This window comes from Podarcis vaucheri, assembly GCF_965113315.1.
Source record: "Podarcis vaucheri genome assembly, chromosome: 13".
Lineage (NCBI taxonomy): Eukaryota > Metazoa > Chordata > Lepidosauria > Squamata > Lacertidae > Podarcis > Podarcis vaucheri.
In genome coordinates, this window is record NC_138751.1 from 54,010,350 (window position 1) to 54,030,413 (window position 20,064).

General features: G+C 46.5%; 1 protein-coding gene across 7 annotated transcripts in view; it reads right to left on the bottom strand.

The window, feature by feature from the left end:
* Nucleotides 1-18,728, bottom strand: part of COBL (cordon-bleu WH2 repeat protein) — a 206,859-nt gene extending 188,131 nt beyond the window's left edge. For 2 of the 7 annotated variants that reach the window (XM_082194701.1, XM_082194697.1), the window contains exon 1: nt 17,906-18,120. In XM_082194701.1, coding sequence (XP_082050827.1) covers nt 17,906-17,964 — 59 coding nt within the window. In that variant the 5' untranslated portion in view covers nt 17,965-18,120. Of the gene's footprint in view, nt 1-17,905; nt 18,145-18,676 lie in introns of those variants that run through there. The other 5 variants (XR_014212795.1, XM_082194696.1, XM_082194698.1 and 2 more) reach the window with 5 other exon arrangements.
* Between the last annotated feature and the right edge of the window lie 1,336 nt (nt 18,729-20,064).

Here is a 20,064-nt window from a genome sequence, read left to right on the forward strand (position 1 = left end):
CAGGAAGAGCTTTCAGGAGTATGACTGAAAAGGAATGCTGCAGTTTTATAGCATCTCTATACCTCAGGAATTATCTAGATTCTACACAAGGAACAACTCACTAAGTAAAAACTATTTAGTTTTTGCATTTGAACATTCATTTGCATCTCACTGTCCGTAAATCATCCACCCAATAGTTGCATAGGAAAAATATTATTTGGAAATAAAGTCAGATAGGTTGACTGTGGCTTTCTCCCACTAAACAATCCAGAGCCCACCCACAACCAACATGAAAGCTCCAGGAACTTTGTTGGCCTTCACATTTTGTACTTAAGCTCTAGCTGCTGCCTAGCATTCTGAAATTAAGTGAATAAACCTCCCAGACCAGGGGAAGCTTGCCGTAATGGATTTCTGAACCTCAGGCTGCTAAGAACACTGACAAGCCTATAGTGAGGGAGGAAAGTATTTGATCCCCTGCTAAATGTGCCAGTTTGGCGAACCAGAGCAGCGCACGGAAACGCCATTACTCATTATAATGCACATCAATCTCTGACTTTTGTCTTCTGGGTTTCTGGGGGTTTTCCTGTTGTTATTCTGTCTCTCCCAGCTACAATAAACTTACCATTAAAATTATGGACTGGTCATTTCTTTGTCAGAGGGCAAACAGGCAAATTTAGAAGGGAATCAAATACTTTTTTCCCTCACTGTACCTGAAGCATGTTTATATATCAGTAATACTAAGAAAAGCAATGACAAACCTAGACAGCATCCTAAAAAGTAGAGACATCACCTTGCCAACAAAGGTCCGTATAGTAAAAGCTATGGTTTTCCCAGTAGTGATGTATGGAAGTGAAAGCTGGACCATAAAGAAGGCTGATCGCCGAAGAATTGATGCTTTTGAATTATGGTGTTGGAGGAGACTCTTGAGAGTCCCATGGACTGCAAGAAGATCAAACCCTATCCACCCTTAAGGAAATCAGCCCTGAGTGCTCACTGGAAGGACAGATCCTGAAGCTGAGGCTCAATACTTTGGCCACCTCATGAGAAGACTCCCTGGAAAAGACCCTGATGTTGGGAAAGATGGAGGGCACAAGGAGAAGGGGACGACAGAGGACGAGATGGTTGGATGGTGTTCTCGAAGCTACAAACACGAATCTGACCAAACTGCGGGAGGCAGTGGAAGACGGAAGTGTCTGGCGTGCTCTGGTCCAGGGGGTCACGAAGAGTTGGACACGACTAAACGACTAAACAACAACAACAATACTCACTAAGCTCACTGAGACAACCTCAAGTATATATAAAATAGTAGTCTTCATGGTGTATTACAGGGCAAAGTAATCAGTGAGAAAAATAGGTCAGTTTTTAACTGGTGGCACAGGACACTGTTGTTTTACAACAGTTACTAAGGGTGGAAGGGCACACAGGTAACTCAACTTCGGGCTGCTAAATTGTAAGTTATGAGCGTTGGACTAGATGACTCTCTCCAACTGTGCAAGAGCGCCGGCCACCTCCTATGGACAGGGAGCGGACCTGAGTGAAGACTGCTGCCTTCAGGTCTGCTCCTGAAGCCCCACCCCCAGGCTGCCACAGAATGGGCAAATTTCAAAATTGGGTCAGGCAGGAACCCAAGATGCTCCATGGCAGCCGAGGAGGAAGCCAACAGATGCAAGCATGATGGCACTGCTCCGGAGAGTAGCAGAGCCACAGCGACGGATCTCAACCGCCGCCCACCCGGGACCAGGAAAGCAGCCATTATGGGGAATTTACAACTCATGGCTGTAATACTTATGTAACTGTTGTAATTATTTTATTTGTATGTAGATGGTACAATATTTTTAAGGCTTAAAGAATTATGAAGTCAATTAGACCCCATACACGTTTTTTTGTAGGTATTCTGCACTTTACAGAATCTTGGATTGTTATAATTGTTTGCTTGGAGGAAAGCGAACTATGAGCATTGGTTTGCACAAAATGCTAATAAATAATAACAATAATAATAATAATTTATTATTTATAAATTAATAATTTATCTGGCTGAGTTTCCCCAGCCACTCTGGGTGGCTTCCAATCAAGTGTTAAAAACAATACAACATTAAATATTAAAAACTTCCCTGAACAGGGCTGCCTTCAGATGTCTTTTAAAGAGAAGATAGCTGCTTATTTCCTTCACATCTGAAGGGAGGGCGTTCCACAGGGTGGGTGCCACCACCGAGAGGGCCCTCTGCCTGGTTCCCTGTAGCTTGGCTTCTCACAATGAGGGAACCGACAGAAGGCCCTCAGCGCCAGAAGGCTCTCAGTGTCCGGGCAGAACAATGGGGGTGGAGACGCTCCTTCAGAAATACAGGACCGAGGCCGTTTAGGGCTTTAAAGGTCAGCGCCAACATTTTTAATTGTGCTCGGAAATGTACTGGGAGCCAAGGCAGATCTCTCAGGACCGGTGTTATGTGGTCCTGGCGGCCACTCCCAGTCACCAGTCTAGCTGCCGCATTCTGGATTAGTTGTAGTTTCTGGGTCACTTTCAAAGGTAGCCCCACGTAGAGCGCATTATAGTCGTCCAAGCAGGAGATAACTGGAGCATGCACTACTCTGGTGAGACAGTCCGCAGGCAGGTAGGATCTCAGCCTGCGTACCAGGTGGAGCTGGTAGATGCTAAGCTAGTAGATGCTAAGCTAGTACTCTGGTTTGTGTCCTCCCAACATAACTAAGAGAGGGGATCAGTGTGCCTGAGGGTGCTTGCTAGTTCCAGGTCAACTGTAATTTGTTTAGCTTACAATTATGTACAAACTAGGCCTTCTATTGAAATATAATCAGAATTTGTATTTTCCTTTAAAGAAAGAAGGCTTTTTATATGTGGCATTTAGTGATAAATTGGGGTGGGTGGGTGTCCTTTTTAAAACAAGTTGCCATGCATTATCCTCAAAATCAGGTTCTTGTGCAAAAGGCTGCTGTGTGTGAATTAAGAACTAGCACATGGGTCTGGACATTCAAGTGTGTACACACCAACTAAACAGATGGTGTGTTTCACTGCCACCAATTGCCTATTTTGAGCTGAGTGTGGGGAATGACTGCCCCCCCAACAGTAGCAGGAGATTAGAATGATCAAAGATGGCAGCAGTGATCCAATCTTCATCAGCTGCACATATTCAGATCCTAAAATGCAATGAACTCAGGCCAGTACTGTAAGCATCTATGGACAAATGCAATCCTGCATAATGTGAGTATGATGCAGATGTTGGACTTTCAGAGAGAACTAAAATTATTAGGTCTCAAATGGCATACCGTTTCTGAGATAAGGAAGCGTCACAACAAAATAATAATTACCATGTATAATTAGCAGCTCATTAAACGAAGTTTCGCTCATTTAACTAACAGCTTGAGGCAAAATATTACGCATTTTTGCAGCAAAGGAAACATTTGCTAAAAAGCACTACAGCAAGTGCTGATACAGCTTCTTAGAAAATCCGTACGTTTGAACATTCTAAATTAAACAACCAGTACTTCCAGTCATTTCTTTAGCATTTCATTATTGTATCATGCGCAAGTACAAAAATACAATAACTTTATAATTAGGAGAAAGCACACTCTTAAAAAGCAAACACATCAGAATAACGCAAGCCATTATTCCATCATTGACTGCTTTTCTTCTATCGAGGAAAAGGGATTCATTCATTCGCTCTCAAAGACACAGCGCTTCCTGACTACTTTAATTTCAACATCAAACAATTCAAAGAAATTTAATCCAGGGAAGCCCAGGATGCTGAATGAAGTAGCTTGTGATTTTCTGTTTAAATATAAACTCATAAAAGATGTACAACTATCCAAGTACCGTAGCACACATCCAGCCTGGTGCTATACATAGTGCAAGGTTCTGCTGCAATCTGAGCTTAAACAGTCTTACTAAATGATCCTAACACAGTATTTATATTCTGAATAAAAGCACATTCTGATAAAATTGCAACCAACCTGTATGCTAGTGAACTCTATTCCAAAATACAGAACTTACAATTTACAGCACTGGTTTTCAAACCCTTATACTTTCAAGGAGGTGTTTCCACATGAACCTCTATGCCAAGAAACCTCTATGCATCTGACACAAAACCCCAAAATGTTGCAGGATTCTGAGAAGAAATTATGAATTTTCTACATGAAAATCACTGCCATGTAGGCAATTGTTCATAGTACAGTGGTGCCTCGCAAGACGAAAAGAATCCGTTCTGTGATTCTCTTCGTCTAGCGGTTTTTTCGTCTTGCGAAGCAAGCCCATTGACGGATTAGCGCTATTAGCGGCTTATCTGCTGATCGGATCAGCTGATAAGCGGCTTAGCGGCTTAGAAAAAGGGGGGGAGGGGAAAAAATCAGCAGGAACTCGCAAGACATTGTCATCTTGCGAAGCAAGCCCATAGGAAATTCGTTTTGCGAAGCACCTCCAAAACGGAAAACTCTTTCGTCTAGCGAGTTTTCAGTCTTGCGAGGCATTCGTCTTGTGGGGCACCACTGTATTACTTATAGGCAATTTCACAATGGTTTAACAAGTTTAAACTAACATCAAAAACATTATGATAAAAACAAGACATGAAACAACCAGTTTCAGCAACGGCAATACCCAAAGCATAAAAGGAGCCTGTCACCCACCATAAAAGGAAGGCAGCCCCCCCCCATCTTTTCCAAAGGCTTTCAGAGAAAAAGAAAAACCACACACACTTTGCCCCTTACCCCCAAAATGACACCAGGGAGGAAGTTATGCAAACCTCTCATGAAATGGTGTTCCAGAACATCAGAACTGCTCCTGAGAAAGCCTATTCGGGCTGGCCACAATCCAGCCGATGCCCAAGATGGAGCATGGCTTAATTCTGGCATCTCGCATGCCAGTAGGGTTCATATTTCCTGAAATAAGCAAGACCCAAGCAACCTATGGTAGTGGTTGTTGTTTTCTTTAAAAAGTACAAACCAGCACCTGGATCCCAAATCAAACCGGCTTCTGCACCTATTAGCAGGTAGGCTGCTGCACTCTGAGCTCACATTCCTACACTATTTTCAAAGGCAGCCCCAGGTGGAATGCATTACAGTAGTCTAGCATAAAAGTCACCAAACCATTGAAGCATAAGCCTCAGAAAACGAGTGTTGTGTAAAATGGCCCCATAATCCTGGAGATGGTATTGGTATTTGCCATAATGTCCAATTATCTGCACCACTTTTATATCTCCAGATGACATGTGGCTAGGCACATGACAGAAGATAAAATTCTGTTTATGTGATCCTCATAGACGCCTCCCCTCAAAATCAGGGTGCAACAGTCACATGGATTGGGCATAAGCACATTAGGATACAGTCCCCTATTCAAACATTATGTACAATGGGTGGGTTTTTAAGGCAGAGCCAGATATAAACAATCCCTGTGAAGAGGTGAGCTCCCATTGCTCAGTCCCAGCTCCTGCCAACCTAGCAGTTTGAAAGCACGTCAAAGTACAATCAGATAAATAGGTACCACTCTGGCGGGAAGGTAAACGGCGTTTCCGTGCGCTGCTCTGGTTCGCCAGAAGTGGCTTAGTCATGCTGGCCACATGACCCAGAAGCTGTCTGTGGACAAACATCGGCTCCCTCAGCCAGTAAAGTGAGATGAGTGCCGCAACCCCAGAGTCGTCTGCAACTGAACCTAACGGTCAGGGTGCTTTTTAACAAGCACTGCTTTGTTCACCTTTACCCTCTTTTACTAGGGCACAGCTCAATAATTTCTATTTCTAAAAACTCAGCCCTCAACTATTGGAAGAGACGGAGTGACATTGCTTTTTGAAAACTACCACAGCTAACTTGAGAACATTTTTTAATAAACAGAGATTGATCTGGATGAAGTTTACATGATTGTTGGGAAGGCAAAACCCAGCAGTACTTACGACTCAGAGCTTTTCAAAACAGGATTTGTACTATCTGTCCCAAGTACAGGCTGGTGGCAGCAGTCAAAAAAACCATGATCCAAGGGGCCCCGCACTGGCTTGAGGCGGACCCTTATGCGCCAGGCACTCCTGCCCCCGGCCCCACTCCTCCCTGCCTTGGATGCTCTGGGTGGGTAGCACAATACCTGGGCTTTCGATTCGGAGTCGCTCAGTTGCTCTGCGCTCTGGTCATGCGTGCTTCCCAGGCACTGCACACTGGGTAATTTGATAGCAGGCACAAATGTCCACAGCAGTGCTACTAAGGAAGAGAGACAGCAGTGGGTGTGGCGCTGCCTAATTTTGTGCTGGGGGGGGAGAACATATGATCAGGCGTCCCTCTCTTAATAGGGTAATGTAATGCCTCATGATTTGGCACTACCACCGTTTTGCACCAACGAAAACAGCAGAAGGCGTGCTTTCTTTGCTCCCCCGGCAATAAAATAAGAATAAAACAAAACCTTGAAGGGGCCAGCTGCTTCTTCTGTGGAGCACGGTAGGGATGGCTGGTGTGAGTGTGAGTGAGAAATGATGAGGAATGATTCATAAGCAGTAAACAGCTGTCATGGACTGGCTGGATGCTAAAGAGGGGTGAGAGGCACCTGCTAGGGAACGCCGAAAGGAACCCCCAAGGGAAGAAGATTTCCTGCTTGGCAGGGGGTTGGACTCGATGGCCCTTGTGGTCTCTTCCAACTCAATGATTCTATGCTTCTAAGACTCAGAGCCCAGCAATTGATGGTGGGACGACAATGTGTGGTCAGAGGGACAGCAGGCAGGGAGGAGGTGTCATAAGCCATGGGTAGTCAAACTAAGGCCCGGGGGTAAGATCCGGCCCAATCGCCTTCTAAATCCGGCCCGCATGTTTTTACATGAGTAGAATGTGTGCTTTTATTTAAAATGCGTCTCTGGGTTATTTCCGGGGCATAGAAATTTGTTCATTTTTCCACTTCAAAATATAGTCTGGCCCCCCCAAAAGGTCTGAGGGACAGTGGACAGGCCCCCTGCTGAAAAAGTTTGCTGACCCCTGTCATAAGCTGAAGGGGCAACAGGGTTTAGTGAGCTAGAAGAGGCTGGAGCAGAGAACAGTCCAGAAGCAGAGGCAGAAGCAGAGGCTGGGGGGGGGGCAACAGGTGATGAGATATGCTGAAGAAGCCAGGGGGTCTCTCCCTCCTACTGTGACCGACACCCCCCCACACACGTCTCTCAGAACCGGCAGAGGTATGAAGAGGGCAGAGCAGAGCTGGACAAGGTGCCAGTGTCTCCAACTGCTTGGGAAGAAGCCTGGAGAGGAGGAGACTTGGAGAGCTGTGGAAAAGCGGGGACCTTCAACTGCCTCATTGGGGCAAGGTCTACTGGGAATAGCTGTTGTGCTCATGAGGCCTGAGCTGTTGTGTTTCTTTGAATAAAGAGTTAACTTCACGGACACCTTATAAGTTATTGCTGGCCTGCTCCCAACACCAGCCCTGACAATAGCATCTCCTTTTGCAAATGAAACAGAGCAGAGAGCCAAGCAGTCAACAAACCAGAAATAAACAATATTGTCTTTAAAGGGGGTGGGAATCCCTTTGAATAGAAGAGCGATTGTGCTGGACCCATCCAAAGAGCCCTCTTGTCCAGCCAGGTGCTTCAGGAAATGCACAAGCACCGTTTGAGGACAATAACCCTTTTACGGTTGCTTCTCTCCCCTCCTTCAGCATATTCAGGGGTAGACAGCCTCTGAACCAGGAGGATGAAATACAGTGTCGCCCCGCAAGACGAATGCCTCGCAAGACGGAAAACTCGCTAGACGAAAGAGTTTTCCGTTTTGGAGGTGCTTCGCAAAACGAATCTCCTTTGGGCTTGTTTCGCAAGACAACAATGTCTTGCGAGTTCCTGCTGGTCCCCCCCCTTTTTTCTAAGCCGCTAAGCCGCTTATCAGCTGATCCGATCAGCAGATAAGCCGCTAAAAGCCGCTAATAGCGCTAATCCGCTAATCCTTCAATGGGCTTGCTTCGCAAGACGAAAAAACCGCTAGACGAAGAGAATCACAGAACGGATTCTTTTCGTCTTGCGAGGCACCACTGTATGTCTATCAAAAGATATTTAGCCAATTGATATTTTAAAGTTCTCTAAGCCAGTGGCCAACCATATGATGTGTTGTGTGGAAAAGTCAGTTATCTTCTGCTACACTTCAAATCCACAGAGGGATCTCAAGTTCTAGTTTTACAGCAATGATGAAAACCTATGAGTACCAGGCAAACAAAGCAGTGCTTGTTAAAAATATCTAAACTACAACTTGTAATTTCTTATCTACTTTATCAGATCTGCACCATGCAATTCTCTATATGTTTACTCAGAATTAAGTCCCACTACGTTTGCCGATCAGAAGAACGGCGGTTCAAATCCCCGTGATGGGCGAGCTCCCGTTGCTTGGTCCCTGCTCCTGCCAACCTAGCAGTTCAAAAGCACGTCAAAGTGCAAGTAGATAAATAGGTACCGCTCCAGCAGGAAGGTAAACAGCATTTCCGTGTGCTGCTCTGGTTCGCCAGAAGCGGCTTAGTCATGCTGGCCACATGACCCAGAAGCTGTACGCCGGCTCCCTCGGCTAATAAAGTGAGATGAGCACCGCAACCCCAGAGTCGTCCGCGACTGGACTTAATGGTCAGGGGTCCCTCTACGTTTACCTTTTATGTTCAGTGTGTGAGGCTTGCTCCCTAGGAAGCATGTTTGGGAGGTTCCATTATTTAATTTGGATAGCTTTAAGAGTATAAACACCATGAACAAAAAGGCAGCACAGCACAATCGACAGAAGGGAAAAAATAAAATTTTTGCCTATGTTTTGGTTCAGGACGTTAGACCATCTAGGGGCTGCACTAAGGACGGTCCACTGATAATTGTTTGTCCAAGGGCCACAAAAACCCTGCAAAACTATCCAACAGCTGTTTTTTAAAAAAGTAATAACAGCAAACATATGCATTTATAAACAGCAATTTTTACCTTACATATATTGTACATTGCCAAGACCCATAACTGAGTCCAAGCATGGTGTTTCCTAAAAAAAACCCCAGTAATAATAAGGAATTGGTCCCATAATGCATGTCTAGCCTTCTGGAGCTGAAAAGGTTGCAGAATGTCCAACTCACTCAGTTCTTACGGGGTAGGAAGAAGAAGGTGCCTCATTTGAAACACAACAATCTCGTCATGTCACCAGAGCCCAGCAAAATCAGAGGTGGCATTATCAAGAGGCGCCAGAATCAGGTTAACAGAAAGAAAGTCAGAGTATCAGAAAGTTCAAGGTGTCAGTGACCAGACCCAAGGTCTAAGTACCGTATTTTTTGCTCTATAAGACTCACTTTTTCCCTCCTAAAAAGTAAGGGGAAATGTGTGTGCGTCTTATGGAGCGAGTGCAGGCTGCGCAGCTATCCCAGAAGCCAGAACAGCTAGAGTGATCGCTGTGCAGCGATCCCTCTTGCTGTTCTGGCTTCTAGGATTCAGAATATTTTTGTTCTTGTTTTCCTTCTCCAAAAACTAGGTGCGTCTTATGGTCTGGTGAGTCTTATAGAGCGAAAAATATGGTACCTGTCTAAGGAGGCAAAGGAGGAGACCCCAGAACAGACTCCAGCACTGGCTTTGATAAAAACACAACCTAGAAACATTTTTAAAGGCGTTATAAAATATGTATGTGGTATGCACTTCATGTGGATTTCTGCAATAATTATCTTTTTTAAAGATTGTATTCAGGAACAGGCATACTGTACAACATTTTTAGTCCAATTTGAATGCATGTTTTTCCCACACACACAAAATCCGTGAAATGGCTTTGGATTAGAACTCGGTTTGTTCCTATAAAAAACAATGCAAATGAACTCAAAAAAGCCCAACTTTTGATCCTCTCAAAATATCAGAATCCATGAAAACCTATTTCAACAAGAATACAGTGGTACCTCGGCTTAAGTACTTAATTCGTTCCGGAGGTCTGTTCTTAACCTGAAACTATTCTTAACCTGAAGCACCACTTTAGCTAATGGGGCCTCCTGCTGCCGCCGCACCGCTAGAGCACGATTTCTGTTCTCATCCTGAAGCAAAGTTCTTAACCCGAGGTAATATTTCTGGGTTAGTGGAGTTTGCAACCTGAAGCATATGTAACCCGAGGTACCACTGTAGTTCCTATCAGATGAGGAACTCAGAAGTGGTATGTACATGAAGCAGAATCAATGGAAGTATTCCAGATGTTACAATGCACTACTGTATTTTAGAAGGCAGATAAAGGTAAAGGTAAAGGTACCCCTGCCCGAACGGGCCAGTCTTGACAGACTCTGGGGTTTGTGCGCCCATCTCACATCTATAGGCCGGGGGCCAGCGCTGTCCGGAGACACTTCCGGGTCACGTGGCCAGCGTGACAACGCTGCTCTGGCGAGCCAGAGCCGCACACGGAACGCCGTTTACCTTCCCGCTGGTAAGCGGTACCTATTTATCTACTTGCCCCCGGGGGTGCTTTCGAACTGCTAGGTGGGCAGGCGCTGGGACCGAGCAGCGGGAGCGCACCCCGCCGCGGGGATTCGAACTGCCGACCTTTCGATTGGCAAGCCCTAGGCGCTGAGGCTTTAGCCCACAGCGCCACCTGCGTCCCAAGGCAGATACAAGACACATAAAAGCTTTATGCAAAATGAAAATCTGCCACATTAAGGAGAAATGTTCTATCCCATCCATCTCCATGATTTTCCTTTATTAGATATTCCTTGAATATCATCATGAAGATAGGTCTATGCAGTTTTGGCATGTAGAAACAAAGCAAGCTTCCTAATGCACAGAATTGTATAAACAGAAAGAAGGAAGTGATCTGTACCTAAGGGAGCGTTATCATGAATCAGACTTAATGAAAATATAGATTAGGTGTCCATTATTTAGGATATGGAAATCTAAGCCTTACTGTTAACTGCACTTATATTCCTTGTCATTGTTGTTAAAGAGAATACAGTGGTGCCTCGCAAGACGAAAAGAATCTGTTCTGTGATTCTCTTCGTCTAGCGGGTTTTTCATCTTGCGAAGCAAGCCCATTGACAGATTAGCGGATTAGCGCTATTAGCGGCTTATCTGCTGATCGGATCAGCTGATAAGCGGCTTAGCGGCTTAGAAAAAGGGGGGAGGGGGAAAAACCCGCAGGAACTCGCAAGACATTGTCGTCTTGCGAAGCAAGCCCATAGGAAATTCGTTTTGCGAAGCACCTCCAAAACGGAAAACTCTTTCGTCTAGCGAGTTTTCCGTCTTGCAAGGCATTCGTCTTGCGGGGCACCACTGTATTCTTTTTGTAATTGTTTATACTGAACTGCGTACATTTTATTCATAAGTTTCTGAAGATTGTGGTGCTTTGGAGCTTTAATATAGAATTGTACGAAAAATATTAAGCATTTACAGAATAAAGCCCAGTTGTAATATTGCAAATTCCCGCATGGGATTTCAAAACGCCTTTTGTGTAATCAGTTGTAAGCATTAGAATGACTTCCCTTAAACATGGATCCGAAGCAGCAATATACTATATATTACTTGAGGGAAAATTGTAGTTGGTGAGGAGTAACTATTTTTGATATTTGTTTTTTTAAGAAAGCTTTTTTAGTCTGTTCTACTGCTTTTAAGATTTGTATTTAAGATGGGTCTAGAAACTGCACTTTCTAAGAGCATGTTTTCTATCTACTAAAGCACCTAGTTGTTGCATCTCACAAGTAAGGTGAGCCACAGTTTTATTCAATGAAAAAATGTTGGTAAACATATATTCAGATGATGCCCCAATGGGACCTTGCACAAGGGAATGATATTCTTGTATGTCACAGAAGAAGACTGTGTAAGTCAAAACGTGTTTGCTGCAATCATAAACTTCAGAACACATCTGATATCACCTTCTGGATAAAACTGATCTGTGCAATTATACACATTCAATGTATCTTATTTATGTGAAGCTCTATACCGTTTGTTAACATTATTGTTTACAATTCTATCTCTCATTGAAGTTTTTTTAGCCTTCTATATTGTGTTTACTGAGTACCTTGACTTTGGGTTTTTTTGCACTGATAAATGCAAGTGGTGAGCAAATAAATCATTTACCTGAACAGGAAGTCAGGAAAACAGCAGTTAATAAAACTAATAAATACTGTAAAACAGCAAGATTGATTTAGAAGAAGTGAGCACAAACAATACATGATTAAAGGTTAACTTCTCTATGTAACTGGCAGTAGCAAGTCACACATTCTAAACATCTGACAAAGATGGCAAGATTCCAAATGGCTGTGTCTCTGACTCGTTTTAAAATAAAGACTGGCTTCGAATTTCAGTTGCAGCACACCATGCAACGCTTTACAACAGCCTTCAGCAATCTAGAGCAGTTTGGGACTACAATTCCCATCAGCCTCAGCCAGCATAGCCTGCTGGGAGGGACTGGTGCTCTGTTTTGGACTACAATACCCATCTGTAGGGCACCAGATTGACAAGAGAGCAGCATTTATCTGCACTAACACATGATGTAAAGGTTTTCAATATACCAGGCAAGACATCTTTCACACTCAGCAAATGATAATACTATTAATGATTTAGCTAGAAACATTCGTTTGCATTCCACTTCTGTGGAAAAGTGCAGAAAGAAAGGACCCTGAATTTTCCTTATATGTCTTATAAGCAAGTGCTATTACATGTAGCGTAATCCTGCTTAATTCTATTTTGGTCTAGCTCTTGCCTCTTTGAAAGACCAATATTCTCAAAGACATAGCAATAATTTGTGTATCAAAATACTACCATTTAAATGCAGGATACATTCCAGTAAAAAAATCCAAAAGGTCTCCCCCTTTCATCCACTGTCTAGATTTAGTAGTAAAAAGAAGCAAATTCCCACCAGTATCTGATGTTAAAATTAGAAATTCAATACTGGCTCAATTAGGACTGAGGGGGGAGTGAAGAGAAGAGACCACACCACAGATCACAAGTTCCCCGTGAAAATCTGTGGCGCCTTTTAGTATTCCCACGAGAGAGGGTGGCCTATGCACCTGTTACAGTTTTAAATACACTAAAAAGTATACCTTTTGATTGATTTCTTTAAAAGTGAATTTTGACTACATAGCTAAGTGTCTGGAAGCCATCTTCAAAACTCTTTTTACTAATCAGCAGTCACATGATATTCTCAAAAGAGGTTTGGGACTAAGAGTGCTTCCACACAGGAGCACTATCTTGTTCAAAATTTTTTGTGTGCACAATTGGCACATGAGTATCTACACATTCTTGTTTCTTCAGTCACAACATGCACTGCTATATTGCTGCCTACCATACGCAGCAGTGATGGAGCCTGACAAAAATGAATCAGCTGCAAGTTTCTGTCCCTCCCTTCAACTCCTCCTCTGAACATTTTTTCCCCATTCTGGTCCTGCATGCAGCTATTTCAGTACCTGTGCATGCACGCCTATAAAAAATTAACGTTTGCTTTTGTGCTGTTGCACAGTAGCTGCTATCAGCCTCGGTTATCCTGTTTCACAGTGGGCAAAATGGAGGCTTGTACTCACAGGAGAGGCAATTCCATTTGTGTTGTCTACATTTTAAAGACTGCGTTATGCCCAAGACTTGCACAAGAGTGATAAAAAGTGCTGGTGAACTTCAATACTACCGCTGACAGCAGAAGTATATATAAATTGATATTCTGTGGAACAGAAAAATCCAGATTAAGTCAAGAAAATCTATGGGTTGGCATTTTGTTTATATCCCCCCTCCCCCCTCCCCAATGGTGGTAGACGCAGGTAAAGCTGGCGCAATCAGCTGGCAATGATGGACATCACTTTCTCCATCTTTGGAATTTGCTAAATTCTTTGTCGCAGCATTTCATTGTGGCAAGGGGTTCCGAAGCTCAACTTTCCCAAAGCTAAGTACAGAGATTTGCTCTGGAGTCACTAGGTTTGTCCACATAACTTGATCTGAAAAACCACTGTTTTCCAATTTGAAATCGGCAGCTCACATTCGTGCACATTTGAAGTTGAATGCTTCGGTTCGAATTTGGACTTCCATGTCCACACCTGTGGGTGGCGACTTATCCAATCAACCAATAATGCCCTGCCTGCTCATTTGTTAATTCCACCCTCCACACACTTCCCTGTCCTATACACGTTATACTTCTAGTTGAACTTGGAGGAAGTCTGAAAACGTTTCTGTCACTCGTGTCTCTGCAGTACTCAGCCAATCCTAATCCCAAAATATAGCTATGGCAAAGAGGTCCCTCCCATGTGTTGCTGGGCAGAAGACACGTGACTGACAGGGGGCTCCTACTCCATCTGTTGTTATGAGGGCTGACCAGTGTTCTCAATACCGTAATGGGCTAAGACAGCCTGAGAATGCTCAGATCATAGCTGTCAACTTTCAGATTTGAAAATAAGGGATCAGCAGCCTCACCTGTCCATGGGACAGTCTACGGGGTATCTAACAATCCGGGATAGCAGCAGGAAGCAGCAGGAAACGGCGCTGGAATATGGGAATTTCCCGCAAAAAAAGGGGAAGGTTGACAGCTATGGCTCAGATCTCTTTTCTTCACAAGTCGTGCCTCAAAGCAAATTCTTCATAGCTGGCCAGGAGAAGGGTGCGGTCGCTAATTTGAATAGCTCCAGCTTTGTTAATAACAACAATGGTAAACAAAATGTGCATCAATATTTTATTTTGCTTAATAATCTACATTAATTTTGTGAATAGAGGAGGAGTCTTGGGAAGAGAAATGGTGGATGGCATCTGTGTGGTGAAGCATCCCCAATGGTGAAACAGGTGTACTCAGTGCATGCTCATGCCATTTATTTCTGAGGCTTATAGTTCCTAATTGTGCCTCCCTGGACCAAGCCTATGGGAGGAGGTTGCAGGTTGTGAGGAGTTGGTGGTGTGAACAGTTAAACCCCTGAGGCTGCATCACACTTTGGGTAGAATATTGCCTGACATTTTCCTTATTGGTAAGCCAATTGGCAAGAGCCTCCTTGTATTTTTAAAAATAAACACACCAGAGAATCAGGAGACTGAATTTAAAAATCCTCCTCTGTGGTATCATTTCAATCAAAGGGGTAGCCAGTGAGCCAGGGCTCATAGCTGAAATAAAAGCAATTGTCAAACTAGCTTTAAAAGCTAGCAAAGCAGATTACCAGGAATGATACATCTGATGAAGTGGACTTAGGCCATAACAGATGTTCTTATTTTAAGGTACAAGTACTGTTACTTTGCTAAAATTGCACTATAATATACTTTACAGGGTTGTTGTGGGGATAAAAACACTTTGACAAACATCAAGTGCTTTTATAATAGTAGGATGATTCAGGTGAGAATTCAATGGGCAAAACCTTTATGTATTTTGGGATCGAAAATTGTAAACTGCCTGCACAGTCCACCCAAGCAAGCTACTCTTAAAAGACAGCCACACACAGGATTTGCCAAGGACCTACATGTAAAGTCCAGTGTTTGTAAGCCAGAATGTCTTGGTTGTCTCACAAAGATTCTTTTTTCTTAGATTTTTGGGTTAAGCTTTCTTATGATTCCAATCCTTACCCCTCCCCCAATTAAAAACTTGGAGCGGGCTTATTTTTATTATTCCTCATTCATTGGTATAATGTTCACATCCACTCCACCATTCCTTCAAGGAGTTCAAGGCGCCATTCATTAGTTCCTTTCCCCCAATGTTACCCTCATAACCACCCTGTGAGGTAGGGCAGGCCGAGAGACAAGGACTGGTCCAAGGGAGTTTCATGGTTGCTTTTAAGCTTGGTCTCCCAGGTCCTAGTCTATTTAATATCCCTCCACCTCACTCCATATTCTGTAAAAAAGGTGTACAAGTTAATAAGCCAGAAAGGGGGAATAATCTTTCCCCATTGGTCTGAAAATTTATGGCGTCCCTTGCTAACACTCCTGTGTGACACATTTAAGATTAACCCATTAACTCCACTCCTGTACAGGGAGTAATCCCCATGGAATTCAGGGGAGCCTACTTCTGAGTACCATTTCTTTGGTATGAACCCACACTAGCAATTGTGAAGCAGCGACCCCTTCTGAATCAAGGGAATGCACTTAAATTCTAAGAATGAACAAAATTGCAAGATGTAAGTGCCCACTGTTTCTTTGCAAAGGTGGAGAGATTCAGAATAGGTGAGGGCCACACAACTTTCCTCCCAGTTAATTAGTCTGAACAAGCACCAACTTGATGAATATCCACTTTATGTTTCTCTTCTGAATATATGAGATTTGACAGGAATTGGATCTATGGCTTCTTTACCACATATCCACCTCACAAACCCTTACCCAAACCACATTTTCCCCTTCTGACTTTTCCTATAATGCTGCAAACCAAACTGGGGGAACCTCTGAACTTGAGCCTTTAAAGGCCCACAGATATGCAAACAATGTATTCTCACCCAGTTATCTAGAGCATGGGCAGGCAAACTAAGGCCGGATCCAGCCCAATCGCCTTCTAAATTGGGCCCGCGGATGGTCTGGAAATCAGCGTGTTTTTACATGAGTAGAATGTGTGCTTTGATTTAAAATGCATCTCTGGGTTATTTGTGGGGCATAGGAATTCGTTCATTCCCCCCAAAAAATATATATATATAGTCCGGCCCCCCACAAGGTCTGAGGGACCTGCTGAAAAAGTTTGCTGACCCCTGATCTAGAGCCTTGGTTTGATCGCATACTCCAAATCAAGGTATGTGAGTAGCCAAATCCAGCCACTTTCTTCTAGCACCAGAGGGAGGAAATCCAAAAAACACCTCCCCTGCTCCTTGTGCATAAAAAGACCCTAATGATTAATTAAAACCATTAACCAATTGCTGCCCCTTTCATGACATGCAGAACCAGCTGTCTGAGGCAACCACCTCACTCTGCCTAATGGTGTAGCCAGCTCTGCTATTATCCCAACTCACTTGCCCAGTTTCCAGTGGCGTAGCGTGGGGGGTGCAGGGGGGGCCGGCCACACCGGGCGCAACATCTGGGGGTTAGGGGGCGCAAATCCATGGGTTAGGGGGCGCAAATTACTTGCCTTGCCCCGGGTGCTGAGAACCCACGCTACGCCACTGCCAGTTTCATGTGAAAACAACCCAGTTTTCCAAATCCGCTACTATACATTTATTGTGCGGTTTAAAATACCTTTAGGAGTCTTAATGGTGTTGAGCAGCTAATTGCCCACATCCCACCGTAGACTTTCTCCTCTCTTTGCAATTGCAGCCTCCCCCTTCGGCCACAGCGGGGGACCCCCTGGCCGAGGGATCCCCAGAATGCCTCCCCCAGGCTGCTCCCCCCCCTCCGTTGCGACGGCACAGAGGATGCTCCTCGCGAATCAAACTCTTGCCGCCTCGCTCCCATTGCCGCGGAGCCGCCGTTTCCAGCGCGGCTTTCTTTCCCTCGGGAGCAGCCGCCCGCCCGCCCCGCCTCCTCGGGCAGCCTCCATCCCCCTTGCCGAGCGGCCTCTTCTCCCCTCCGGCCGGAGCCTCCTCTTGGCAAGCAGCCGCGCCCCGGAGCCTGCCCTTTCGCGGCTCGTCTTTCCCACCCGGCCGCCCTGCTCCCCGCTGCCTGCCAGGCTCGGCTCCTCCCCGCGCTCTGGGCAGCTGAGTGGGGGAAGCGAGCGGGCCGGCGCAGCCGAATCCCCCGACGACGCTCTCGGGGTCCGCGCGCCTCGCTCGCTCGGTGCAGTGGCGTAGCGTGGGGGGTGCAGGGGGGGGCCAGCCGCACCGGGCGCAACATCTGGTGGTTAGGGGGCGCAAATCCACGGGTTAGGGGGCGCAAATCCACGGGTTAGGGGGCGCAAATTACTTGCCTTGCCCCGGGTGCTGACAACCCACGCTACGCCACTGGCTCGGTGGCCGCCTGGGGCGCGCAAAGCAGCAGCAGCAGCAGCTGGGAGAAGCCGGCGCTAAATCCTGGCCGGTGCTAACCCTTCCGCGCGGCGCGCAGCCGACGGAGCAGCAGGCGCAAGTGGCAGCTGCTCCGCCGCCCCCCGACCCAAGAGTCCCGCTCGCGGCTGCCCGGCTCCTTACCCGCTGGGGGGCTTGCAGTTCCCCGGCTGCAGCGCCGCCGCCGCCGCCGCCGCCTCCATGGGGGGCGCCTCCTCCTCCTCCGCTGCCTTCGGGCCGGAGCTGGGTGGGATGCCGGTTGTGGGCTACAGGGAGCGGGTTCCAAGGGAAAGAAAAGGGCCCGGGACTCCGCCGAGCCGCTTCCTTCGTCGCCCGCGCCGCCCTCCCGGCTCACATGGTGCCCTCCGTCTCCAGCCAGGCGCCTAAAGGGGAGGCGGAGAAAGGGAAGGGGGAAAGTTCAGGCTGGCGGGCAGCCCGCGAAAGCCCGTCCAGGGACCCGCAGCGCCCGCCCGCCCGCTTTGGTCCCGCGGCACCTTAAGCCTTTGGCGACGCCTCCGCCGTCCGACGCTGGGCGGGGGCGGAGAGCCATGCAATATGCATGCGTCTGCCCAACAGGTATTTTCTTTCCCGGGAACAAGAAGGTGGAACGAGTGGAGCAAAAGCGCCACTCGCTCGCGAAGGTGCAAAAGAAACGCGCGCGGCGAGCGGTGAGCCCGGAAAACCCAGCCATAAGCGGAGAGCCGAAATGCCTCCGGACAGCCGCTCGGGGCTGCAGACGGGCCTGGCGCCTCGTCCACTCGGGGAGGCTTACCTTCTCCGCCAGCGCGCCCCGAGCCAGACCGGTCAGCGGAGCAGGCGCCCGGCTGGGACCCCGCGATTTCGAAAAGGAGGCTGGAGCCGCAGGAAACTAAGCTGCGCGACGCCGGCCAGCGCCATTGCTGCCAAGCTGCTTACCTCGCGGCTCCCCGCCGCACCTCCTGCCGCCGCCGCGCCGCGATGCCCGCCCGTCCGCCCGCCCAGCCTGGAAGTTCAGGCGAGCTTCAGCGGGGGGAGGCGCGAGCGGCGCGTTTCCATGTGACTGCGCGGGACAAATACAAACAGCGGCGGCGGCCCGAGGAATCTCCCGAGCCCGAGGCAGCAAGTGGCGAGCCCGCAGGAGGCAGGCAGGCAGGCAGGCAGCCCGCCCGCCCTCGGGTCGCGCCCACGAGCAGAAGGCGCCCAAGCCAGCGGGGAGAGGACACGCTTGGCTTGCATAATCCAGACTCGAAAGGGAGCATTACTCGCCCTGGAGAGTACAAAGGCAATTAGCACAGGTTGCGCCCGACAGGGTGGTGTTAAATTAAGTCAGGCAGGCAGCAGATCGGGGTGTTTCCTTATGATCGACACTAAGGCTGCGTAACTGCGTAGCCTTTGAAATGGACAAGGGTCTTTTTTGACCTTGGGCTCTTGCGCATAGCAGTTTGCAGTTGTGCAGGATAAGCCCATCTAAAGCAGCAGCTGTTATCCGTAAAGCCGGGCATGTTGTCAAAGCTAGTGTTCCCTGGTGTGTTCCCTCTGTCTGTCTCCCAGGCTAGAAACTGGTATGTTAATATACTGATATACAGAGGATATAATATATTGGCATCCAGAGGTGACTAAGTTATTGTACTACTTCCTGTTTTGCCAATTTCATTCATAGGTAAGTTAAACATGGTGAGGGAGAGGGGCATAGCCCTGGGGAAAGAAAGACTGATACTGGGATCTGCTACCCTAGTGGATTCTGTTGCCTGAGACAGTCCCCTCACCTTGCCTCAGGGATGGGCTGGCCCTGGGTTTGCCCCAATAGGAAGGGACCTGAAAAGCTCTCTGTGTATGCAGAGAAAATGCTTGAGAAATGCATTCCTGGCACAAAAGAGATTACAGCCATTCCAGCAAAATGCACTTCAGACTAACATGAGGATGATGTGTGTACAGCACCTGCACAAGGTACCTACGTCTAGCACTGAATGCCCATTATCACACAGGGTGTGCATGCCCCAAGGCTGCAATCCTTAACTGCACTTACTTGGAAGCAAGTAGCAGTGGACTAAATAGGATTTACTTCTACGTAGACATGGGTGGAAAATGGAAGCTTATTCTTTACCATATTTATTGATTTTCTGATATAACAAAACTAAAATAAAATCCAGATCAACTGGTCAACCCACAGGAAATCTAATTATATTAAGATAGGTTTTGTTCAAATATAACATTTACACAAACACAATGTAGGTTGAATTCTGAGTGCTAGTTTTGTCCTTCTACGGCTTGAGGTCAGATTGTGAACCTATCCAGACATTAAAGATCTGCTTGGCTGTTTTTGT